We start from the raw sequence: 26,415 nt of genomic DNA, 5'->3' as shown, positions 1-26,415 counted from the left end.
AATGATTTTAGCAAATGGCTGCAATATAACAAAGAGTGAAAAATTTAAGGGGGTCTGAATACTTTCCGTACCCACTGTATATATATATATATATATATATATTTGAAACAGGAATCTTTTGAAACATTATAAATTACTTTAATGTCTAAATAATCTTTTGAAGAATCTCTACTGTGCTTTTCAAACAAGAACAATTCTTGCTGACCAAAAAATTGTCAATATGCCACTTCATTTGCCCTTAGAATAAAAAAATGGCACGTTGAAAAGTCACGCCATACATTATTGTTCTGCGATTCAACTTCCAAACAACTGAGTTTTCTCCCTTGGCTTGTTTTTAAAAATAACCACTGGAACAATGCTTAAGCTCTGACATCTGACTTGCAAAGTAGTGGCAGGACAGTCCCCCAGTCCTGACTAGTCCTTGATCTTTCGACAAATATGAAATGTTTGTTTTTTTATTTTGTAGAATGACACAGTGGGAGCGATTGCAGCAGCTGGATACAGTGTATTCACAGAGGGCTTTTGATCTGTACAATGGAGATGAATTCCCAATGGAAGTCAGACATTACTTGGCACATTGGATTGAGGGCCAGGACTGGTGAGTGCAGTACCTGTGTGAGCAAGAACTAAAACCTGTGGATTGATTTTTATAATTCACTATTCCAGAATGTATTAATAACCATGGATGAGGAGAAGAACACAGCTAAACCAAGGAGTATCAACCAGGTGTTACAAATACAGTGTTTGTGTGTGTTGCAGGGAACGTGCTTCTCGGGACTCTTCCCAAGCTGCGTTCCTGTTTCAGGTGCTTTTAGAGAATCTGGACAACCAGTTCAGTCGTTTTGTGCAAGAGAAAGAGAGTTTCCTACTGCAGCGTAATTTCAGACGCTACAAACAAAACTTTCAGGTAAGTGTACTTCCTCTTTGGATTTGTGAGGCTCTAAAATGGCTAAACATGCTGAACAAAAACTATACTGGTAGACTAAAGGCCTGTTTACACCAAGAACGTTAACTATAACCTCAACTGTGTTACAGTCCACACCAACTGACAATAATGTTCTTTTTATTTCCAAGTGCGCTGTGAACATGATTATACTTTAAATGTCAATATTTTTATTGTTCACTAGCTGGAAAAAGTTATCAGTGATATAGTTATCAATAGTATAGGGTTAATCATTAACAGCTATGGGATGATGAGTTACATTTGCTTGTATGCAGGAATACCAAGAGGAGCCCTATACTCTTGCTACTATTATCCATTGGTTCCTGGTGAAGGAGAAAGGGATCTTGAATGATGCAGAGCTTGCACAGCAAGTTAGTACCTTAAAGTATCATCATCATCATCATCATAACTCTCATTATCAACATCATCATCAGTCACTTCTGATTCTCTCTCAATGTTTCAGGTGCAGACGTTGCAGATACAGCCAGCTGCAATGGAGTTGGAGAGCCAGAGACAAGTAGAAAAGAGGTTAAAAGACCTTAAGGCCAAAGTAGAGGTGTGTGTCTGTGAGTATACACGTATACAGGTATGTGTGTGTGTGTGTGCGTGTGCGTGTTTGTTCAAGAGTATGATTCATTGTTTCTTTTGACAGGTGATGGAGCACAACATAAGGTGTTTGGAGGAGCAGCAGGATGAGTTTGATTTTAAATATCAGACACACCTAATGGACTGTGAGGCTGCACACTAAACACACTGTCTTTGGTTTCACTGTATATGGTGGTGTTAATATGTGTGTATATTTAATGTGTCATTAGCTTGCACAGAAGAAGAGAAGAAAAAGCAATTAGAAGGGCTTCAGAAGATGATCAATGCACTCGATAACTGCAGAAGGGTAGGCAAATTTTGTGTGCTATTCTATTCTATTCAGGATGATTATTGTTAACTAAACCTAGGAAACTAGGTTGCCTTAGAAACTAACTCAAAAAAGTCTAAAACATAATATAAAAAAATAAATAAAATTCATTCATTATGTTTATGAACCATGTTGTTCTTGTGTCATTGTCTCAGAACTTCCTGTCTGATATCTCGGCTATGTTGGACACTGCTGATGTTCTGCACTCAGCGCTCATAAATGAGGAACTGGTGGAGTGGAAGCGGAGACAACAGAAGTCCTGCATTGGTGCTCCTGATGATACAAGTCTGGAACACTTAGAGAAATGGTAACCGCTCATGAATTTCTCGGAGCAGTGTGATCTGTTCAAACACCATTCAGATCTATTTTTAAGATGTTTATGGCCTTCGGCAGGTTCACTCAAATTATAGAGTGCATGTTCCAGCTGCAGAAGTTCTTACAGAAGCTTGATGAGCTGGTAGGGAAGATGACCTACAAAAATGACCCCATCCCAGTCCGAAAACCCCCTTTAAAGATTAGAGTGGACACTCTACTGACCCACCTGATAAAGAGGTACACTCAAACACAGACACAACAACACATACACGACTCTCTCTCCATGCTTATGTGCTTCATTATTTGTTGGTGTGTTTTTAGCTCATTTGTTGTAGAGACTCAGCCATCCATGCCGCAAGGTCGAGGCCTCCTGGTGCTGCGCACAAATGTTCAGTTCTCAGTCAAAGTCAGGTCAGGCTCTAACATTATACGGCACATTACTCACCACCTGTGAAACAGTGAAAACCAGTATTGCTTCAAACATTAGGAAATTGAGAATATGTAAGTTCATTTTAGTTTATTGTCCTGTATATGACCCCTATTAGTTCTAAGGAACTTAGTACTTGGAAATATGTGTGAAAGTGACCTCCTTCCCTCAAATGTCAGTACTGCTTTTGAATAGTTGTATCTTCATTATGCATGCACAGATTTTATTTATTTATTTATTTATTTTTGTAATTAAAAATGTTTAGTTCAAGTTGTTGAGATGGAAATTTAGAACCAAAAAAACAGTTTCTCCTCAGACCTAAAAGGACAATCACACTCCTCTCTACAGATTGTTATATAAAGTTCCTGAACTCAACCATGTTATGAAGGTGACTGTTTCTATTGACAAGTAAGATCACCGTCTCTCTTTCTTTCCTCATATGGTATGATTTGTATTTCTGAGACTATAGAAACAAGTCATGCTTGTTAGATTTGTGTGGTTTGATATGGTTTGAAAGAAGTCAGTTGGTGGTTAGGACTCTGAATTCTTACTGTCTTCTCTCCCTTTTGTTTTTATTTTTTGTTTTAGTGCTACTTCACAACTGAAAGGGTGAGTGTTTCCATACACACATTCCCATCACCCCACTCCACAAATTCATGACTATGATTTTAAATACCATGTTTAATGTGCTTATATGGTAGGTTTCGGAAATTTAATGTGCTGGGTACCTTGAGTAAAGCCCTTAACATGGCTGAGAGTATGAATGGGGGCATGGTTGCTGATTTCAGACATTTGGTGAGTCCTTCCAGTGTGCATTTGAATGAATCAAAGTAACATATCATTATAAAACTTTTTCATATTTAATGTTTAGTTGACATTAAGTGATGGCACAACAACAGCTGATAATTTGGTAGTGGATTGTGTTACATTTTTTTAACCAGATTTTGATTATAAAGATAAAAAGCTAAAGCATTGTGTATGTGTGCTTTTTCACAGACATTAAAAGACCAGAAAGTCGGTGGTGGAGGAAAAGGGATCAATGATGTGAGTTTTCTAAGGATCTAAGGATGAATAATAAATGCTAGTAATTACATTGCTGCATGTAACATGTGTAAACCCAGCAGATGGTCAACAACAGAAACAAGACTGATTTCTAGACTCAATACAGATTAAGGGTTTCCACATCTGTAGATTATTTGCTTTGTTCCAGAATGGGCTTAAATTGTTACAATGCACTTTCTCCTTGGGTTGGTTTGCCTTCACAAGTAAACATTTCAAAGCATACCCAAAATGTGCGTACGCAAGTCACGTGTGTGTAACTGTCCTCCTGTAGGTCAGAGTGCACCTGTTTATGTTACGGCAAGACTGATTTCTAGACTCAATACAGATTAAGGGTTTCCACATCTGTAGATTATTTGCTTTGTTCCAGAATGGGCTTAAATTGTTACAATGCACTTTCTCCTTGGATTGGTTTGCCTTCACAAGTAAACATTTCAAAGCATACCCAAAATGTGCGTACGCAAGTCACGTGTGTGTGTAACTGTCCTCCTGTAGGTCAGAGTGCACCTGTTTATGTTACGTGATTCTGCTCATATCGGTCAGCCATCAAGATGGATCGACAAGTTAGCTCTGCAGACTAGCTGTTGTTAAACGCACATAAACCATTGTAAAGAGTATAAGCCTTTATACCTGCTCTAACTGTTAAATTTATGATACAGCTCAGTTTGTTGTTTTAAGTTGAATTGCTTTCTCACCATAAGCGAACCGCTTCAGAGTTGTTGTTTTAGTTTTTTTTTCTTCCCATTTGGACCGAGACCATTTCATTCAGTCAATGTCAAGCTGATTGTTTTGGTATGATTGCTATTTTCAAGTATGTTTACTTGAACCAAACTAATTGATCAAAACACACCAGGTTATGACACAAACACTCCAAATGAGCCAAGTGTCAAAGTGCAATACGAGTCACTCCTAATAAAACACATCTAATTACAGTGCTGGCGATAATTAGATAAATAATTCCACAAAATAATGCAAAATAGTTGTGCAAAATTGTAATTAAAATAATCAGAATTGAGAGACCAAGCAATAAGTAGAGTTCTGTTTGTAAATCCTGTTGTGTGTTTTGTGCAGCTCTCATTGAGTGTGACCGAAGAGCTGCACAGAATAAACTTTCAGACCCAGTTTGACTATCAAGGCCTGTCTGTCCCTTTGGAGGTGAGACATCTTTTCCTCATTGAAAAAAAATCTCAGTAAAGTTGGAACATTCCATAGATTTGCCAGTACAGTTTTTATGATCATGCTTCCTTTTTCCATCTCAGACCTCTTCTCTTCCTGTTGTGGTGATTTCAAACTCCAGTCAGCAGCAGAGCGCTTGGGCGTCTGTTCTGTGGTTCAACATGCTCTGTCCAGATCCCAAGGTCAGGAGCAGGAGTTACTCTAGACTCATGAAAAGCTATTTTTATTATTTGCATCACTAAAATTCAGTTTTTTGTGTGTGCATTTAGAACATCAAGTTTTTTGAAACCTCTCCTGCAGCCACTTGGCCGCAGTTTGGGGAAATGCTAAGTTGGCAATTTCTCTCCTGTGGGAAACGTGGTCTAGACAATGACCAGTTGGAGACCCTTGCCATCAAACTCTTTGGTATGCACATGCCACACCTTTTGTTCATTAATAGATAACAAAATATAGAGTAAAATAAAGGTCATAAAGTTATCTGGTATTTGTTAATAATGTAATATTTCTTATTAGGTAAACAACAGAGCTATGACAACTGTAAGATATCCTGGACCAAGTTCAATAAGGTAAAAACAGATAAACACAGTTATATAGGTCTTTGTGAAATGCCTGATATGGATGTATGAGTGTTTTGTTTACTCATGGTTGTCTGTGATTTAGGAGAACCTCCCCGATACAAACTTCACCCTGTGGGTGTGGCTGGATGGCATTCTAAACCTGGTTAAACTCTACCTGTCAGACCTGTGGAGTGATGGGTATGGATAGCATAGATAGATAGATAGATAGATAGATAAAAAATCATCATGGAGTGTATGTGTTTTCAACACAAGTGTGTTTGTTTCTGTAGGTCTATAATGGGCTTTATCAGCAAGGGGAAGGAAAGACTTTTATTGAAGAAGAAGCAGAATGGCACTTTCCTGTTGCGTTTTAGCGAAAGCATCAAAGATGGAGGAATCACGTTCAGCTGGGTGCAGTACGCTAATGATGGTAAACCATGTCATAAAAAGATATACTTCTTTCAGACATGGTTCAGTATTTGGCCACACAGGGTCCAGCGAATGTGAGTCTGAATATACAATGTTTATTTTGTTTTGTTTTTTTAAGGCTCTCCGAGTGTGCAAACCGTAAAACCATTCACCAGTACTGACCTAAAGCAGATTGCTTTACCTGATATCCTCTGCAACTTTCGGATCATGGTAGCAGAAAATATTCCAGTTAACCCACTGTGTTACCTTTACCCAAACACTCCCAAAGACCAGGCCTTCGGCAAATACTACAGTGAAAAAACTGGGGGTGAGTTGTTCGTGTAGAATGTGGTAAATTTCAGGCTTTGTAAAATACACTACTAAAAATTCAGCGATGTCAACATTATAAATAAATAAAATAAAACCTTTTTGACATTTTCCCTTAAGTCTGTGTATAAATATTACACTTTGACTATTTTTTTATTAATATTATTATTTAAAAACTACCCTAAGCAATATTTACTTCATTAGAATTTTCTTTTCTTTATGCTTTAGTTTAGTATAAATATAAAATTAGTTTGAACTAACCTGTTTAATGAAACAAGTACTAAATCGTTTCTGCTGTATTTACTTCACCACAAAATAATTTTCTTTGTCTTGTGATGTTTTTGTTTCAGAGGAGAATCCTTACCTGAAGTACCTCAAAACCAAACTGGTTTTTGTCTCTAAAGAGTAAGTCTGTGTTTGTTTATTGGTTTATATTTGTGTGTTGTGTGTTTGCATAATTTGCATAATTATGTAACATTTACAACAGTGCTGTCTCTGGTTTGGTGTTTACTATTTGGTGTTTTAGCCTTTGTGTTTACATGCATAACTTTTGTTTAAATTGGACTGAATTCATTCCTAATGATGAATCTGAAGATAGTGTTTACATGAACGCAAAATAAAGTGACTGGGTTGATGTGTGCGTTTATATGCTGTAAAGTTGCTTTGCAACGATTTGTATCGTGAAAAGCGCTATACAAATAAACTTGAATTGAATTGAATTGAATTTCAAGTGAAGTGAAGTGAATGTCACAAGATTTGACATGCGCACACTGCACAAATATAGAGAGTTTCCCGCTGTTTGCGTATAATAACCATTCTCCTACACTGTTTCTTTCTTCTTCTTTTTTTTTTTGAACAGCAGAATGAATATTTATCCATTTCTGGTCATAATTTGTAGACAATGAACATATAAACCGCTGTTCCGTGCTTGTTCTATTTATCATGCAGTAAAAACGCCCCTCCTAGGCCCAAAACCAGTCGTCTGTGGATGAGAATCCAAAACAAGGACTGTTAGGACGTTGTCCTGCTCCACTTCACAGATGCTGAGTGAAATGAGAGTTTATTAATAACGGGACACTCATTTATATAACACTTTATTCAACAGGAAGAACTGCTCGTTCCGCGTGTCATATGTCATTACGCTATTTCTGCATCATTGCACATGCGCAGTCCTTTTTTGTTTTTCAATCCGATCGAGTGTTTACATGCACTCTCGATCGTATTAGAAAAGGAATAAACCACCCCTTTAAATCCGATCGAAATTTCATTCGGATCGAGCTCAGTCGGATCAATTAAGGTGTTTACATGAAGGCTTTTCAGTCCGATTGAGCCGTCAATCGATTACTAACGGATTATTTGGGTGCATGTAAACATTAGTATGTATCTTGTGATTTCTTTTTTTTTTCTTCTTATAATTTCAACCAAGCAGCCATTGTAGCCAAATAGATTTCAATGTTTCATACATAACCAAATAATAATAATTAATCAGCTTCATTTATATACAGTATATATTTATAAATGACATAAATGGCAGTATTTACTAACACAAACAATTAGTTCAATCAGTTGTTTTGAAATGATTCATTAAAAGTTTGAACCAATTCTTGAATTTGAAAACACTATTTTTGCCCCTAAAGTTTAAATCATAGGCATTATTATCTGTATTTATGCTCTCATACTTGTGAAGAAATAATAGTCAAACTAGTCTAGTGACCTTATTTACAAGGCAAATAAAAAGCACTTTACTATAACTATTCATGATATTATTTCGTTTTATCACCAGCTACTTTATTGTGAACTGAATATATCACCCAGCCTTAGATCAGTGCTTCATTACTGAAAATTTGGTCCTGCACACATGCAGGCATAATTTTCGTCATCGGCACAGCCTGCTGATGTCTGCAAAAAGGAGCGGAACAGGGAAAATTAAGTATATCTGGGCCTTAGAAACAAGATGTACTTTGCCATAATTTTTATTGGTGTCTGTGTAGAAGTTATACAGGTTATCGCTAGATGTTATTATGTGATGATGTGAGGGTCGCATTGTTAGATTACAGCATTCAAGACGTTACCACAATATTATTTGAGGATAAGTGCACCATACATGTGATGTTGTGAAGTTCAGGAGTGAACAGACTGTAAGACTCTGGAATGAGTAGACACTGAGATTGCTGTTCTGCTGGTTTACTGGAGTGATCTGTGCTTGGTTGCTGCAGGAATGGCTGTTCTGGCATCAGAGAGGGGCCAGAGTCTGACCTGTGCACACAGGACAGAGGTGAGTCCCGCCTCCACAGCCCCTCCAAATCCAATCAGCTCGACCCTAACCTGCTTCTCATTTGCTGGATAATCACCAAGTCTTGATTGCAAAAGGCTTTCTGATGAATACAGATGTTACTTTTACGGATGCTTCTCTTTCATTCAGTGGCCCAGTCAACTTTAACATCTTGTTTAGATTCTTCCTTTCTTTCCTTACCCAAGTGCATTTGATTCACTGTGCACAAAGGGACCTTCTGTTTGTGTGGTGGGCTGTTTCAATAACACAAACCTAACCATTACAGTAACACTGATTTAAAAATGTTTATGGAAGCTTGAGCTTGCATGTCAAATGCACATGCAAAATGTAGGGATGCACCGATATCGATAAGCTGATGTTATGGCCGATATTAAAATTCTGTGCTGTATTGTTTAAAGGGGTCATATGATGCTATTTTAAAGATCATTATGTTGCGTCTCCTTGACATGGCTGCTTCAACACTAACTGCGGTTACTGACACCATGCCTTCTTTCTTTGCGTGCACATTTGCGGCGGGATTATGCAAATATTTCCACATAGTGGGGTAGATATGTGGGGGCGTGTTAGAATGAGCCGTTTTAGGGGGGCGTGGCAGAGTCTTTTGTTTGATAAAGAATATCTCTTTGGTTTTGAGACTTTAGTCTTTGCAACTTCAGGGATCTTATCTATGCACAATCAGCTTGTAACACTCCAAAGAGAAAGGAAAACTTGAAATCGCATCATATGACCCCTTTAAATAAATTAATAACAGAACACAAAAACTACAATGAGCTGTTTTAAATTAATGTATTATAATGTACAGTATGAAAAATTTATTCATTTTGAGATTTGCTAAAGATTACATTTTAACAGTGTTATTAAATGATTAGCATTTTTAAAGTTTTTTTTTTTTTTTTTTTTTTTGGCATGTTGCATGCCACAATTTAGGGATGCACTGATTTCAATAAGCTAATATATTTTTGCAACTGATTTTATTTTTAATTGATAAATAGCCAATATTAAAATTCTCCACTGTTTTGTCTGCATAAATTAATAATAAAACAAAAACTTCTATGATTTGTTATGTTGTTATATTATGATGTACAGTATGAGAAATGGATATTCATTTTGAGATTTGCTAAAGATTACATTTAAACAGGGTTATTACATTTTTTGTGTTTTTAAAGATTATCTTTGAGCGTTGGATGACAGTAATGGTAATCTAAATGTGCAACTGGGGAATGTAAGCAACAAAAAAATTTATTCATTTTGAGATTTGCTAAAGATTACATTTTAACAGTGTTATTAAATGATTAGCATTTTTAAAGTTTTTTTTTTTTTTTTTTTTTTTGGCATGTTGCATGCCACAATTTAGGGATGCACTGATTTCAATAAGCTAATATATTTTTGCAACTGATTTTATTTTTAATTGATAAATAGCCAATATTAAAATTCTCCACTGTTTTGTCTGCATAAATTAATAATAAAACAAAAACTTCTATGATTTGTTATGTTGTTATATTATGATGTACAGTATGAGAAATGGATATTCATTTTGAGATTTGCTAAAGATTACATTTAAACAGGGTTATTACATTTTTAGTGTTTTTAAAGATTATCTTTGAGCGTTGGATGACAGTAATGGTAATCTAAATGTACAACTGGGGAATGTAAGCAACAAAATATCCACCCATCTCAAAAATAAAAATAAAAAATCTCTAAAACTGGCTGATAACTGATATGGTACCGATATATTGTGCATCTCTAAAGTTGACCCAACACTGTTAAGAATAAAGTTTTTTTTTTATTGCCATTTATGGTTCCATGAAGAACCTTTTACATCCATTGGACCTTTCCACCGCACAAAAGGTTCTTTATAGTGAAAAAAGTTCATTAGATTATTAAATGTTCCTCACACTATGAAAAAAATGGTTCTTCACTGAATGTACTTGGGGGATCTAAAATGGTTCTTCTATGGCAGAGCTGCGAAAAGCTCCTTTTGGAACCTTTATTTTTAAAAGTGATGCTAAACAGCATCAGAAATACAAGAAGTCTTTATTATTGTAATGCAGCTATTGGGTTAACAATAACATGTCTCTCTTACTTTCTCATCTCCTTCATGTTTAAAAGACCCTCCTTCCTTTTCTGATGCGGGTGATGATGATGATGATGTGTTGCTCAAAGTGTCCAAGAAGTCTCCAATGTTCTCCAACTCTACCATTGATGCTGATTTGCTTAGCAGTATTTTGGACAGTGATGGCGAGAGCACTGTTCTACATGCATTTCCTCCAACCTCTCCCCGCATTTCACCATCATGCCTCCAACAAAACTTTCCAGAGAGTGCCGAGGATAACCTTGAAGAAGCACTCTCTACAGACAATGATGTTAATTACACATTGCAAGAGTTTTTAAATGGCATAAACCTTCATATACTGCAGGAGGAGCCAGATGGCTTCATCCTTGATCCTGGTTTTCAAGATTTTGGCAATCCCAACATACCACTGACCCCCTGAATTTGATCCATTGAACACAAAACCATGATCCATGTGGTTAGCTAAAACTCAAGCCGTATAATGCTTTCCGTAGCTCTGATTTGTTGTAAATAAGTATAAAGTAGAGAGGCATAATTCAGGTCATTACTTCATTTTCAATACTGATTTTATTATTACTTTATCCATTTAGTGTTTATATCTGAATGTCTATTCATCCAATCATCTGTTACTTATGTCTATTGAATTTTAAGGGAGTAAAGCCTTTGACAAGGATGAGTGAGGTCTTGTGACCTCACGTTTCTTAAGCTGCTAGTAAATATTTGTCCCTATAAAAATAAGCTGGAAAGAAAAAGTTTCATTGAAATGAATTCAAACAATATTAGAGCTCCTTTGCAATGAAAATGAGTGGTGATTAGAGTTTGGATGTCTTTATTAAAAAAATAAATAAAAATTCTGCCATTTAACCTAAGTAAAGATCATGCTTTTATGGTCCAAGTATACGATCAGCAGGACAGTTTGTATTCTTCTATTCTAAATGTATTTTCAATAGCAAAAATGAATTACAGCACCTTAAAACAGACGCAGTGCTTGGTTTAAATCACTTAATTTGACATTTAAAGGTACCAATGTTGATGATGCTTTTATAGTTTTTAACTCTAGGATTTGAGGCACCTTCATTTTTTTTTTTTTTTTTGGTCTTTTATGATCAATTTTTATTTTGTATAACCACTATTGAGACTGTAGAAAAGTACCTGAATGTTTTGCTTTTGAGTCAACTGGATTTTTTTCCCTTGTAGTTAATAATTTTAAAAGTGATTTGTTGGCTTTCACTAAACCCAACTTCAAGACAATAGAAATACTTATTATTTTCCTGTTTTTGGTACTGGATAGTTGAGTCATCAATTACAGTTTTGATTAGGCAGATACTGTGATTAACTTCTATAAAAATGGAAATGGATAATTTTGACACATTTTCTATAATTTTGAAAGCTGAATTTAGTTAAAATGTTCTGTTATCCCAGTTGAAGGCAGATTATACAGAGCTTTATCTGGCTGGTGAAAATACTTGCTCATATTTGTTTTAGATGTTAATATCTTTTAAACAAAATGAATTTGAATCAGTCTGATTGTATGATTACTCTTGAGAGTAACACTGATTTCTGATGACAGAAAAATGCACTCGAGTAGAAATGTGTAAGAACGGAATGCTTCTGATTTCTTGGTAAATGAAATGAGTTGTTGTGTAACAATGTGTACAGATAAATTAAATGTGTTCCTCTAACTGAATCTGTTAGGTCCCAGAGATTGGACGGTCTCTGAAATCTTTTAGAGAACAAAAAATAGGCACAAATTAAGTTTTTTTTTCTCTGAAATGAAATTCCATATCATGGTTATTTAATCACTTTATCTTTTAGATTTAGTTACCCCTGCATGAGCACTTCTGTTTGAATTTGTAGACTTTGTTTCAAATGCATGTAACCAAGTTTTGCATTGTGTCCACTGTCAACCTTATTGTAATATGTTTTGTATCTGTTAACAAGACTTTGTAGAGTTGATATATGAGTGTTACCAATGGTACAATATTGGTCCAATAAAACATCTAATGAGAGATAAGTCTGTCATAATGTCATTCTAAATGAAAACCAAGACACCGATCTGGCAAAAATTGTGTTAAGTTAAAACAATTTAGGTTACCAAGACCGTATCCGTTCCCTTACTCAGGGACAAAATTGGATTTGTCCCATGTTCCATTGTACACATGCCTTCTATATAGACAAACAGAATTTGGAATTGGTGTGACTTATATAATAACTAACTCTTGTGGCCATTCTGAAATCCATGAGCATGATACCCATGATTTTTGCCTGATGATCTTAAATTTCTAAATACAATATAACCTTAGCTTTGACGTCATGATATGGCTCTTCCTTTGTTGCAATGTCAAGAATTTTTACAGACACTTGTCTGGACTTGCGAAATGCTTGGTTTTGTGTCAAGATCTACAAAAGCTGGAAGCTGACTTGACATGGTAACACATAATAAAATTTAAATAGATAATAAAAATGGGATCTGGACAGATTCAAACCTTAATCTCCATTAGAGCCAACAACTCATATGCCAGAAGCAAGTTTCAATATAGTATTTTTGCTTACTACATATTTTAAGTTACTTTATTTCAAAAGGAGCAATTCAGAAAGAAATCATAATACATGTTTTCATTTTGAATCATATTTTAATTGTAGAACACTGATATGATGTGCAATATACACGTTACAGATCCACCTACATGTCAAAGAACTGTGCAAATAATCCTTAAAAATAAAATCATACAACTTATTTCATATTCTGGAGGTCCAGCTTAAACAGTAAATATATAAAAATGGAAACAACACAGCAAGCAAAAGAGGATTTAAGAAACTCTCGTGGTTTCCTATGTGAGGTAATAAACAGTGAGGCATGTCCTTATTTCCATCACCCAGCTGTAAACTCCCATGTTCATTTGTGCGTAAGGTTACAAAATATAATGTTCTTAATGTCATTATGAATCATTCCTTTGGTGGCACGCATAATTACTGCCTATGTGCAATCAGAAAAATGAGGAAATGAAACAGAGAAAGTTTGTGCGTTTGCAGTGAAAAGCCACAAGACACGTTTTCTTTCCGATCTTTGATAGAACTGGAAAATCCCACTGCTTGAAAAAGAAATGCCTTCGGACCATAATAGTCAAAAATGAGCCAAATAAAGAAGTACAAGCTATTTGACAATATAGAAAGTGATTGGAATATAAAACAGAACATAATACATAAAATGTATATGGCATGCAGCTTTGAGTTATATTTGGTTCTATTGCTTTAATTGTGCTTTATATATGCAGCTGATGGAGATGAATAAAAATAAACCCGAGAACTGTGATGTTCTCCATAGAATGAATGGAGTGCAGCTCCATATTTCATTATACATGATATGTGAGGTCACTGAACGTCTACAGCACAGGGCCACTTAAAAAGCATTAGCCTTCAGTCATATTCAGATTGAAATGACTTGGATAACATTTGTAATTATCGCTTAACTTGTTGTGAACCGACGGGTCCTCCATATCCAGGTTAATGGATGTACAGCTTTGTGTAGTAGGTCTTTGTAGGCCTGGTTAAACTGCCGGTTCATGGCTGCATACAACAAAGGGTTAATGCAACTATTTAACCAAGTGAGATTTGCACAGAACATATGAATGACCTGTGGCGCACGGTTCGCCTTATCAGCGACATTCAGCAGCAGAAATGGCGCAAAGCAGCCGACAAAACACAAGAAAACTGTAAAGCACATTCGAGTTACACGCTTAAATTCACTGTCCTCTCCTGAGCCGGCAGCTGGAGTGGTCTGGATTGTTACCGGAGATGGTTTAGAAGACGTTTCTATGTCTTTTGAGGCATCTTGAATGGAGTTTTTTGGTTCTTTTGTGGTTGTGTGGCCCTCAGATTTCTCCTCTGCTTTGTTCCGATTCTGCTTCGCTCCTGCTTCATCATTACTGATCTCACAGCTTTGAGTTGTTGAAGCTCCAGCACTGATCCCGCTGTCATCCGTCGCCGCTTCAGCTTCAGCCTGTTTGAGTTTTGATGAGCGACGACTGGGCCTGTACTTCAGAAAAGCCTTAGCGGCTACACGCACCTTACGGTAGATCAGTAAGTAGAAAAGGCCCACACAACCCAAGCCTAAGAAGAAGTACAGGAAAAGCAGCACGGTGGTGTAAGGCCGCCCTTTACTGCGGTGAAAACTGCAGGTGCACACTTGCGGGGCAAACACATAGACGGGCCAAAGTGGGGCGAAACTGGCTAGACCCAGTAGCCAGGATGAGATGAGGAGCACTGCCACTCCACGGTGGGACAGGAGCAGACGGGCGCAGCGAGAAGTGCGATGCGCAACAACCAAGTAACGGCTCATAGCGATGAGGCATAATGTTATAATGGACACGCTGTTGGACAGGAACAGAAGGAATCCAAACATCTGGCACCACGTGGCTCCGCCTCTCCAGTGCAGGTGCAGGTACGAGTCAACGCTGACCGGTTGGAGCATCGTGCAGTAAAGAAGGTCAGCGAGGGCAAGGTTTACTATGAGAACATTAAAACGTGTCCTCAGGCTGGCATCAGTAGCAAAGGCGAGGACCGTCAGAATATTCCCTATGGTTCCTACTATGGTCACAGCCGATCCCAAGAGGACGCCAAAATAACGGTAGCCCTCGACAGATGGGGACGCACAAGAAAAGGTATCATTTCTCAGAGGATCTGTGCCGTTCCACATCCTGAGAAGACACAAAACAGTAAATTCATCAAAAACCTATGTAATGTCACGCATTTTTTGTTGTATTATTGTAACCACACACATGCTGTGCTGTGTGCATGTTTTATTGTCTACATGTCACTTTAAGGGCTGCTGGTTTCATTTTTCTTTCTGAAACTGAATGCCACAGTTTAAGGTCACTACATACCACATCCTGTTTCCTAAAGCACCTCTGAATACCCACCCACCCAACCATAATAGAGTGAGCTATATGGACAATAAGCAATATGGACATTTTAAAAGAGTGCCTTTTCTTCTTAATACAAACCGAGACCACAAATAATAAAATGTTGACCTTTTTTAAATTTGAATTTTAAAACAAGTCTTCCAGTTAGATTTTTACACCAGTAGGTGATAAGTGACAAGTCTTTAATATTAAATCTTCAAAACACAACAGCTGTGACGCATGACTTAATTCTGCTCTGACTTCGTTTGGAAAGGGGAAAATAGGTAAAATTATGTCTAAAATGTAAGTTTATTCAATATTAACGATATTACAATATTGAACAATATTGTTTAGCAAACTGTTGTTTAAAAACAATATCACACTGGCTTTCACACTGGTCTAAATATCACCACGGCTGTGATTACCTGCGGCCTCGTGCCCACGGCCGAATCTTCTTAGTGTGGTATTGGTTAATATCTACAGTACATTGTATAGTTACTTATCCTATAGTTATATATCATTATACGAGAGTAAATTGTATACATTATTTTGAAATACCTTGCTTAATTCTTAAGGAATTAAAGGGATATTTTACCCCAAAATGAAAATAACCAAGTAACGGCTCATAGCGATGAGGCATAATGTTATAATGGACACGCTGTTGGACAGGAACAGAAGGAATCCAAACATCTGGCACCACGTGGCTCCGCCTCTCCAGTGCAGGTGCAGGTACGAGTCAACGCTGACCGGTTGGAGCATCGTGCAGTAAAGAAGGTCAGCGAGGGCAAGGTTTACTATGAGAACATTAAAACGTGTCCTCAGGCTGGCATCAGTAGCAAAGGCGAGGACCGTCAGAATATTCCCTATGGTTCCTACTATGGTCACAGCCGATCCCAAGAGGACGCCAAAATAACGGTAGCCCTCGACAGATGGGGACGCACAAGAAAAGGTATCATTTCTCAGAGGATCTGTGCCGTTCCACATCCTGAGAAGACACAAAACAGTAAATTCATCAAAAACCTATGTAATGTCACGCATTTTTTGTTGTATTATTGTAACCACACACATGCTGTGCTGTGTGCATGTTTTATTGTCTACATGTCACTTTAAGGGCTGCTGGTTTCATTTTTCTTTCTGAAACTGAATGCCACAGTTTAAGGTCACTACATACCACATCCTGTTTCCTAAAGCACCTCTGAATACCCACCCACCCAACCATAATAGAGTGAGCTATATGGACAATAAGCAATATGGACATTTTAAAAGAGTGCCTTTTCTTCTTAATACAAACCGAGACCACAAATAATAAAATGTTGACCTTTTTTAAATTTGAATTTTAAAACAAGTCTTCCAGTTAGATTTTTACACCAGTAGGTGATAAGTGACAAGTCTTTAATATTAAATCTTCAAAACACAACAGCTGTGACGCATGACTTAATTCTGCTCTGACTTCGTTTGGAAAGGGGAAAATAGGTAAAATTATGTCTAAAATGTAAGTTTATTCAATATTAACGATATTACAATATTGAACAATATTGTTTAGCAAACTGTTGTTTAAAAACAATATCACACTGGCTTTCACACTGGTCTAAATATCACCACGGCTGTGATTACCTGCGGCCTCGTGCCCACGGCCGAATCTTCTTAGTGTGGTATTGGTTAATATCTACAGTACATTGTATAGTTACTTATCCTATAGTTATATATCATTATACGAGAGTAAATTGTATACATTATTTTGAAATACCTTGCTTAATTCTTAAGGAATTAAAGGGATATTTTACCCCAAAATGAAAATTCTGTCATCATTTACTCCCCCTCATGTTGTTCCAAACCTGTATGACTTCCTTTTGTGGAACACAAAAGATGATATTATGATGAACCAAACCGTTTTGGTTACCATTGACTTCCATTGAAAGGACAAAACACCTAGACATTCCTCAAAATATCGTCTTTTATGTTCCACAGAAGAAAGTAAGTCGTTTATAATTACTTTAAATGGTGACAGATTTTTCAACTATCCCTTTAAAAACCATCTGTCAGCACATTTGCAAAATATAAGAATATTAACACAGGGCCATTTTATGCTGCATGTATTTGGGGGTAATATTTTCACCAGCAATTATTAATGACATTAAGTATAATATAGGCCAATAGAAAACTAACAACACTACAAAACTAACAACAGTTAATTAGTCAAAGAAAACAAGATATTTTTTCCTATCAGTGGCTTACCTTGCAACAGCTGTGGCATCCATCCACTATGGTTTCCTCCTTGGTTTTTATAGATATCCCTACTTTGTTCCCTTTTTAGCACAATTTGTCTCTGCGTTCATATGTCTCAGTTCTCTGTTTTGTCAAATAGACCCTACAGCCACGCCTCCACCGTCTCCTTTAGTCTCATAACTGGTACTGATGTTTTAACACAACACGCTATGTGTGCATGTGCTTGAGACATCTGATTAAATGTGAGGTCACTGTGAGCCAACTCTGTTGCACAATCCTGGAAGAAACTTACACAGTAATGGTATTTTGCCAATAGATATGAAAAAAGAAAAAGGAAAGTCGGCCAACGTCTTGCTGTTCTTTTACTTTGCTGATTCATTTAGATTAATATTTAGATTTTTGTAACTTGTGGAAAGCAGCTTGGCTAATCAGATCAGAGAACTGGAACTATTGTATAAAGCTAAATTTAAATCATCCTTTAAATCACTCATTGTTCTGTATGTTCATCTTTTATATAACAAGTCATAAAGGTTGAAACTGTTTAAACAATTCTAACAACCACCTTCGCTGAAACATAATTGTCAGTTTGGTTTTTAAATGAAGGTTTATGACAGAGCAGCCCAATATCCCTAGACAAAGAACAAAGTGTTTACACAATACACGAAAAATATACAAGCAGTTTGGCTGATAAATAGTACTTAATCACAGCAATACTGCCAGTTTATTAGTGCATAAAGTTTCTTATACATGAATTAAGCAGATCAGTAGCAGGAGAGCCTGATATACTGAACTTAACATAAATTTAAAGTGAAGCTGCACAGAAATTAAATCTCTAAATCATGATGGAACAGCTGTATTTGCTCAAGATAAGCTCCAGATAAGCATGATTTAAAAATAAATCAGCCTAACTGATCTAAGCTAGACGCTTTTATCCAAAGCGACTTAACAGAAAAACAAAAGTAATTTATCAAAGTATGTTCTAAGAATGTTTAGCTAACATTCCAATTATGAAAAAAAAAATCTGAATGTGCTCTGACATCCAGTTTTTGAAATGTTTTAAACGATAGATAGATGTTTAGTTTAATGTTTAGTGTTTTCAATTTTTAAATTCAGTGATTCCCATTATAGTAAGAAAGCGGTGGTAGAAAGAGGAAGAGGTGGTTTTGTGCAAAAATGGCCTTTTTTTGTGCTTGAGAAGCATGTTATTGGGCTGACATGGCAAATTTGATCACTTCACAAAGTCATGTTTTATAAGGACCTACTATTTATTGCCTATTACTTTGGACAGAAATCTAAATCTGCAATATGTTAAGCTAATTTCTTTTGTAAATCATTCATGGAGACTGCCACACCATTATTTGGATGTGCTGTACTATTTTGTATGCCAGTTATTATTTGTGTTATTATTGAGTTCAGCTTTACCTGCCTCTAATAGTCATATAACAATAGAAACTCAACCATCGCCTACTCAACCGTTACGGAAAATTCCTTCATATTAATACCGTACTGTGTATTTTTTAATGATTTTTTTAGAGTGTATATAATTGGTCAGAGTTAGTGATTATTTCACTGTTGTTATTGTCACAGTTTACAGTGCAGGCGCAAAATGAGTGTTATAAAGCAGATACGTATATTTGGCAGTAGTAACTTGTCTGTATTCATGGTAAACCTGCTGAAATTGTTTAGGCTATCCAAGACATATTTACATCTCATGGTCTAAAACGTATTTATATCATGGATATTGAGTCGAATTTGCAAATAAGTTGGTCTAGGCGAGTTTTTGTGTTATGTAGAAACAGCGCTCTCTTCCACTTTCAATACCCACAACTGAGGTGCCCTTGAGCAAAGCACCGAACCCCCCTGGGTGCCGCCGCAGCAAAAATGGCTGCCCACTGCTCCAGGTGTGTGTTCACGGTGTGTGTGTGTGTGTGTTCACTCCTCACTGCTGTGTGTGCGCACTTCCATAGGTTAAATGCAGAGCACAAATTCCGAGTATGGGTTGGCCACATGTCGCGTCACGTTACTTTTAACTTTAATGTAACTTATATATTAGCTTAAATGGATCACTTCACATAGCCTATAGCTAGGATTCTCTGTGTTACGTCATCACCCCCTTTCATAGGCTACTTCAGATGCCCCTCTTCAGTGCTGCACAGCACAGTGCCGACTCTGACCAGACTTTATGCTGAAGTTCTGCCGCATAGACTATCACTGTCTTTAGCCCTATTCCGTGATTGTTTCTCATGTGGACGTCTGTAAAAATTAATTTACATGGCACCTCAGTGATAAAAATCATGGATTCGGATGGCTATTTATTCACGATGGAGAAGCCAGGTCTCTCAACCGGGAATGCGCTAATCACTTGGCCATTTGCATGATTGTCTGCTGTAAATAAAATGTCATATGTTTGGAATAATAAGAATAAATTCATATTTAATAATCCTATTTACTATTGGATTATTTAAATCAACTGTTTTAAAATAGGAAAATATACGCACTATAGGCTAGTTGAAATGGTTTTCTGACCTCTCAAAATGAGGGGTTTCGTTACAAATGTGGAGATTAGCAGAAATAAGTTAATGCAAATGTAACCCCTCTCTCCGCCGCACCTTGTTCTCGCTCCGAGTGGGTCTCGACAATTTCATTGGCTGTCAGTGAGTTACAACTATCCGCGGCTGGCCCCCGCGTGGGAGGCGGACGTACTAACAAGGAGGCTAGTGCGTCTCTTGAGATCAGGGGCGTGAGGTTTAACTTGCACAGCACCTACTTGCTGGCCTCCGTTACACTCACCCCCCTAAACCTCATTGCTGGCCTCCGTTACACAACCTCTTATTTACATATGGTAAACATGAAGCTTGGTTTATATTTTTATGTATGTAGGCTAATTGAAGGCCAATATAATACATATTTTAAAATTGTATTGCATTTCCGTTGCTGCAATATGACACATTTCAAATAGTTACGTGCTTTTCTTCTCTCTCTCTCTTTTTTTATTTATTTATTTTGTTCTTAACAGCTCCCACTCGCTGTGGTGGAGCAGCTATGAAATATTTTTCTTGTAAATACTTACCAGCATTTCAGTAATAAATATGCCTGCGATACTACAAATTACAGCGTAGTGCAACAGTTACCGTACGGTGTTCGGCAGTGTAATCTCAGGGTGCTTTACTAGTACTTTTGGTGCGCACCCGGGTTCGATTGACGTCACAGTTCGGTAAATTTGGATGATGTGAACGCTGTCTTCCGAACTCGGGTGCGCACCCACGAACCGTAACGTTACCCGAGTCCGCTTAAAAAGGGTGGATTCGGCCGGGAATTTTTACGCTGGTGGTGAAAGAACAATACTGTAATAAAATCACCGACTAACCCTGTAAATGTTAAAAATAGTTTACATCCCCATTTGACACAATCAAAGTCCCTATAGTCTTTGGAAACAATTACCGTCCGAATCGGGTTTAGTGTCAGTGAAGTGTATGGTTTATGCTACGCAGTACGCACTCGTTATACACGTTTCACCTGTGCTTCTCGCCCCCGGCTGGAGAGATTTGTCACAGGAAAAAACATTTAAAAAAAAACAGACCGTGTTTTGAAGTATTAAACGATTCTGATAAAAGCCATGGCATATCATTACACTTAGGCCTACATTAGGTACATAATACAAAAACTAAATATGGTCAAGAATTGTGTGATAAAAATAAAGCTAAACTTAAAGAAATCATAATTTATTCGTCAGCAGAAACAATACACCTTTTCCGCAAGCACTTAACCACCCTCTTAAACCTATGCACTTACGCACACAATTGTTTGTTTTGCTATCTTAGTGAGGACATTGCATAGACTTCCACTTATTTCCTATCAGGTTAATGATATTTTCTATCACCTAACCCAACCACTACATCAAAACATCTTTTGGCTGATTTATAAACCTTTGTAACTAGTGCGGACCAGTCAAATATTCTCACTAGTGGGTTGTCAAAGTATTTCACAATATAAGTGAGGACATTTGGTCCTCACAAGTATAGTTAAACCAGTACACACACACACAAAATCTCCTCTCTACCTTTCAAACTCTCTTCTCTAGCTGGTTTTCCTAATCTAGATGTCTAATAAATCTGTCAGTGAGTACTACAACATTGTTGGTTCTTTGATTAATTTCTTTGTTCCTCTTTTGTAAGTTGCTTTGGATAGAATCTGCTAAATGCGTAAATGTAAATGTGACCACAAAGAAAGACATCAGATTAATATTTCAAGTAATTATGTTATACATAACATTTTTAAGAAATGTGCAAATGCTAAATGGAATTTTTTTTTTGCCCGTGCCTACACTTAATATTGTTGTTTACATGCTAGAACTAGAAAGAGAAAAACAAAGGAGACAGGGATTCTACTAATGGAGTGAGGTAAGTGCTGCTGTTAAACAAATGTTGAACATAATAAGCATTTACACCCCTGAGTGAAGTCAGTGCAGCAGTTCTTTGACTGCGTTTGCATTGGTGCTCGTTTCAGACTGTGCAACTCATCCAAAGCAGTACTGAAGTAAAATCTCCTCGCAGAACAAGCAGATGAAGATAATCTGATTGATATCTGTGCAAGTGACGTGATTATAAACCTGTGATCAAATAATTCCATGGAATTACGACACACCTCACACTGCAGAGACACAATAACAAAAATATAAGTCATGAGACACTGTCTTTATATATTCATTAACAATCACCTTGAGACTAGTCAATTAAAGGTGTGAATTACGTTTCTAAAAGTGCAAATGTGTTTCTTTGTTTATTACCAAAATGAATGTGGACTTACTGGTACAACGCTGTCTGTAATCTTTGCAGCAGTTTAAAATGCAGTTAGTATTGCAGTTGCAGCGGAAGTGACTGTTGTACTTCTCATTGCATCTCCCCCTACAGGAGGTTGAGGCTGCACACACAAACCAGCATTAGTCAAACAAGTATCCTCTGTTAATTGGGTATAAGCTGTGTAGGTGTCTGAGAGAGAGTTTTACTCATGCTGGCAGAGGAGCATGAGTTTGGAGGGCTGAAGGTGACAAATCCCGGCAGGTTCTGTCCAATGTTGTTTGTGATCCAACTCTGATATCGAGACACGCTGGTGTAAACTCCAGGAGAGTTGGGATCGGCACAGCCATAACCCCAGCTGGTGATACCAGACTGAACCCACACTGTACACTGCTGACTCACCATCGGACCACCAGAATCCCCCTATAGAGAGGGACAAGATGAAAGAGAAAGGAGATGTATAAATAATAAATATCAAATAAATATTTATTGCATTATTTTAGTGTTACCTTAATGTTTTTTCGTATTTCACCTGAGGTTTTTTGGTGGTTGTCAGTGTGTGATAAAGATACAACAAATTTTTAGTTTGTCAGTAGGTTGGTGTGGTAACAATATATCAGTTAATGGTTTTTATTTATTTATTTATTTACTATAAATTTAGTTCCATTCATAAAAACTAAAATGTTGCTACCATATTTTTTTACAGTAAAGTTCTGGGCTGGCAACCATTGCTGAAACCATTGCTTTTTTTTTTGTAACGCGTATGTTTATACTATGGAGCTACTTAATTTTAAGCATTTATCTTAAATAGACAATATGAATGCAAAAAAAAATAGAATTGTTGTACCTGGCAGGTGTCTTTGCCTCCCTGTGTTAAACCAGCACACATCATGTTGCTGGTAACAGATCCAGAACCCAGCAGAGTATTGCATTGAACATTGTTTACCACTGGAACCATAGTCTCCTGCAGAATCCCGGGATCAGGTAGGCTCACTGAACACCAAAAACACAACAATTAATTACTGATGTTAGGAGTAAATGCATATATGAATTAATGGGTTTGCATGGGTTTGTACCTCCAGATTGAACATCTCCCCAGCCTGTGATCCAGCTGCTGGTGCCAGAAGGGAAGACGCTGTTCTGGGCCGCCAGACACACGGGTCTAATGTAGTTATTGAAGGTGACCGTGGAGGACAGCCGGAGCAGAGCGATGTCATTGTCATGTGTGAAGCTGTTGTAAGAGGAGTGGGTGATTATCGTTCTCACGTTTCTGCTGATCTCATTGGCATTGACTCCCTGCTGTGTCCTCCTTCCCAAATACACACGCAGACTGGATGCGCTGACACTAAATACAGTCAGAGAATGTTAGCGTGAGAAAGAAATAGAAAAGAAGGAAATAGAAAAAAATTTATAATTAAGTACTTTAAAAAAAAAATTGTAATATAGTAAATTAATGGTAAATTTAAAGAATTTCAAACTGGCCCAACAAGTGAATTTCAAAGGAAAAATAAAGAGTGGAATGTGGAAAACAAATGTGGAATTGAAACCTAAATGTCTTTGAATGCCAAAGGTTTTCACATTGGATTCAGATGTCAAACAAAACAAAATATCTTAAGACATCATGATAACACTTTCCTTCTTTCAGTCTTTTTACCAGTTAAAACAAAACAGGTGCATATGTGTGTTTAGGAGAATCTTACCCAGGTAAACAGTGAGCTGCTGTCAGCACCCATTCATTGTTGATGAGGGAGCCTCCGCAAAAGTGACCTCCATAAAAAGGGCTGTGCAGACTGACCTGCCACGGCCACGACCCATCAGGTGCGTTCACACCACCAACAATACGGGTGTTTAGAGGAGCCTGTCCACAAACTATGAGAAAGAGAGATTGTTCACATATTGTAAGTATTTCTATATTTCTACTATTTGACTTGATGTTGACGTCTGAAGAATGAGAGGAGCTCTTACCATTCAACTGAGAATGTGAACCTGCAAGGGCAGAAATAAAGTGCACATTAGAACAATTCCATTTTCATGTTTCCCTTAATAATGACCCTGCCATAGATCACTGCACTGCAATGGTAGATTTGTTATACCATTAACTTGTGAGACCGAACATGCAGAAAACATTTCTGGGCAAACCGGTTTAATTACACATAATAAGCAAAACTAGCAGCCTTCTTTCCCCAAACCATTCAACTAATGGCATTTGCCCCATGTCCTGCAAGTACATTCCACATGCCCAGCAGGTGTGGCTCATAATGTAAAACATTTATAGGCTTCTGTACCTGTAACAAAGAAAGAATGATTTATTAAAGAAAAAAGAATGTGACCTGGAAAGAGATTTTACATAGATTATCTCACAGGATCATTACAATTCAGAAACCTGTATATTATGTAAGAATAGTTCTTGTGAACCTGGATGTACACTTTGTTTATTTTAGTAGTGTTTTTCAATCTGTACAAGCTCAGTTAACACGTTTACTGGTGGGCATAACTTGTAATTACACTAACAGTCAAGTGTTTGTACGTTTTTTTAGAAGTCTCTTTATGCTCTTGTGCTTCTGAAGGATCATGTGACACCAGAGACTGGAGTACTGGCTGCTGAAAATTCAGCTTTTCCATGATAGTAATAAATTACATTGCAAAATATATATAAATATAAAACTAAATTTGTAATCATATTTTACAATATTTCTGTTTTTACTGTGTTTTTGATCAAATAAATGCAGCCTTGGTGAGCATTAGACTTTTTCCAAAGCATTAAAAAAAATCTTAATTTTTCCAAACTTTCGACTGGTAGTGTATTTCTGACATGACACATCACAACAGTGTTTCCTGCACCAGCGTTCTTCACATGCTTCATGCAAATACAAGAACCGACTTATAAAAGTCATTTATTTGTGAATCTGATTAAACAGCAACCTGTTTAGTCTGACTGATGAACTTATTAGTTGGCTCTTTGATAAAACGTTTAAAATGCCTCACTAACCCAGAAGTTACAGGTCAGATAAATCAGTCATATGAATCAACATACAGTATGATACCAAACTGCAAGTTTCATGTTAATGCATCATTATTTTAACATAGCCCTTAGACTGCTCTTATGCCCTCTGCCACAAAGAAAGCAAAAATATATTCTCTCTTTTTCTATATAATGTCTTTGTTCACGCATATCCTCACTTTAATAGGTGTACCATGAGACCTTACCTTTGGCACACATGAGCAGGGTCAACATGACACATGTTAATCTCCACATCTTCACACAGTCCTTCTGTTCGCTAGCAGAATGGATGCTGGTGGTAATCTAGTTCCCTGTGTCTTTTAAAATCCCTTTTGTGTAGTTCTATAAGCTTCTCGAGTTGCTCTTCTCGTCTGTCACTCACCTGCCCACTTATTTCCTCTTAATGCTCCTCCTCCATTTTTGTCATCTTTCATTCTTCACATTTTTTTTAGTATGCAAAGCTGTCAAGCACATATCCACTTTGCTGAGAACATTTTTCACAATTTGTGATTATTGTTATATAGGCATTGTTAATTAATTTCAGGTATATTTGTGCAGAAATGCAAACATCTATGAGGTCGTTGTCAGAAAAGTCACAGAGACATTTTTTGTAATATAGTAAACTTATATATTTCTACTCCTTTGATATTATTTTGTATTTGGTAATTTTGTTTAGAAGAATTTCAAACCAGCCCAACAAGTAAATTTACAAAGAAAAGAAAAAGAAAGAAAAATGGAATGGCATGTGAAATTAAAACTTAAATGTCTTTGAATCCCTAGTAAAAAAGTAATATATTTAAAATACATTTATTTCATACTAAGTATAGTTCAAATCTATTAACATATTTACTGATGTATTGCTCAAGACTTAATGATATAAAAGTTATAATTAAACTTTATTTGGAATACTACTTGTGCACAATGCACATTTCTTAATATTAAGCTTAAAATGTGTTTTAATGTCACTACTGATGAGGATTGTATGATCTTTATGTCTTTATG

At 36.8% G+C, this 26,415-nt stretch overlaps 3 protein-coding genes across 5 annotated transcripts in view; 1 reads left to right on the top strand and 2 right to left on the bottom strand.

Moving 5' to 3' along the window:
- Positions 1–26,415, top strand: part of LOC107733592 (signal transducer and activator of transcription 1-alpha/beta-like) — a 30,013-nt gene that overhangs the window by 1,296 nt on the left and 2,302 nt on the right. The window contains exons 2-25 of one of the 3 annotated variants that reach the window (XR_001639003.1): positions 467–598; positions 760–907; positions 1,219–1,314; positions 1,407–1,499; positions 1,596–1,674; positions 1,759–1,835; positions 2,012–2,163; positions 2,250–2,408; positions 2,493–2,582; positions 2,947–3,006; positions 3,187–3,207; positions 3,300–3,393; positions 3,595–3,642; positions 4,729–4,812; positions 4,917–5,015; positions 5,103–5,238; positions 5,347–5,399; positions 5,494–5,588; positions 5,681–5,820; positions 5,938–6,126; positions 6,476–6,530; positions 8,342–8,400; positions 10,528–11,080; positions 21,634–21,637. Coding sequence is in view for 2 of the 3 variants with exons in the window: in XM_016545275.1 (XP_016400761.1) it covers positions 468–598; positions 760–907; positions 1,219–1,314; positions 1,407–1,499; positions 1,596–1,674; positions 1,759–1,835; positions 2,012–2,163; positions 2,250–2,408; positions 2,493–2,582; positions 2,947–3,006; positions 3,187–3,207; positions 3,300–3,393; positions 3,595–3,642; positions 4,729–4,812; positions 4,917–5,015; positions 5,103–5,238; positions 5,347–5,399; positions 5,494–5,588; positions 5,681–5,820; positions 5,938–6,126; positions 6,476–6,530; positions 8,342–8,400; positions 10,528–10,910 (2,541 nt within the window). In the remaining variant the exon portion in view is untranslated. Of the gene's footprint in view, positions 1–466; positions 599–759; positions 908–1,218; positions 1,315–1,406; positions 1,500–1,595; positions 1,675–1,758; positions 1,836–2,011; positions 2,164–2,249; positions 2,409–2,492; positions 2,583–2,946; positions 3,007–3,186; positions 3,208–3,299; positions 3,394–3,594; positions 3,643–4,728; positions 4,813–4,916; positions 5,016–5,102; positions 5,239–5,346; positions 5,400–5,493; positions 5,589–5,680; positions 5,821–5,937; positions 6,127–6,475; positions 6,531–8,341; positions 8,401–10,527; positions 11,552–21,633; positions 21,638–26,415 lie in introns of those variants that run through there. The other 2 variants (XM_016545275.1, XM_016545276.1) reach the window with 2 other exon arrangements.
- LOC107733593 (G-protein coupled receptor 84-like) lies at positions 13,114–17,809 on the bottom strand. The gene is made up of 3 exons (XM_016545277.1): positions 17,626–17,809; positions 16,003–16,375; positions 13,114–14,813 (listed from the first exon to the last, which is right to left on the bottom strand). The coding sequence occupies exons 1-3, from the start codon at positions 17,646–17,648 to the stop codon at positions 13,956–13,958; spliced, it is 1,254 nt and encodes a 417-aa protein (XP_016400763.1). The 5' UTR covers positions 17,649–17,809; the 3' UTR covers positions 13,114–13,955.
- On the bottom strand, positions 22,128–25,668 carry prss60.2 (serine protease 60.2). Its single transcript, XM_016545279.1, has 8 exons — positions 25,620–25,668; positions 24,378–24,398; positions 24,113–24,281; positions 23,489–23,757; positions 23,260–23,405; positions 22,622–22,835; positions 22,423–22,536; positions 22,128–22,266 (listed from the first exon to the last, which is right to left on the bottom strand). The coding sequence occupies exons 1-8, from the start codon at positions 25,666–25,668 to the stop codon at positions 22,262–22,264; spliced, it is 987 nt and encodes a 328-aa protein (XP_016400765.1). The 3' UTR covers positions 22,128–22,261.

This window comes from Sinocyclocheilus rhinocerous, unplaced genomic scaffold, assembly GCF_001515625.1.
Source record: "Sinocyclocheilus rhinocerous isolate Xijiao unplaced genomic scaffold, SAMN03320098_v1.1 scaffold4023, whole genome shotgun sequence".
Classification (NCBI taxonomy): Eukaryota; Metazoa; Chordata; class Actinopteri; order Cypriniformes; family Cyprinidae; genus Sinocyclocheilus; species Sinocyclocheilus rhinocerous.
This window is presented reverse-complemented; position numbering and strand designations above follow the sequence as displayed.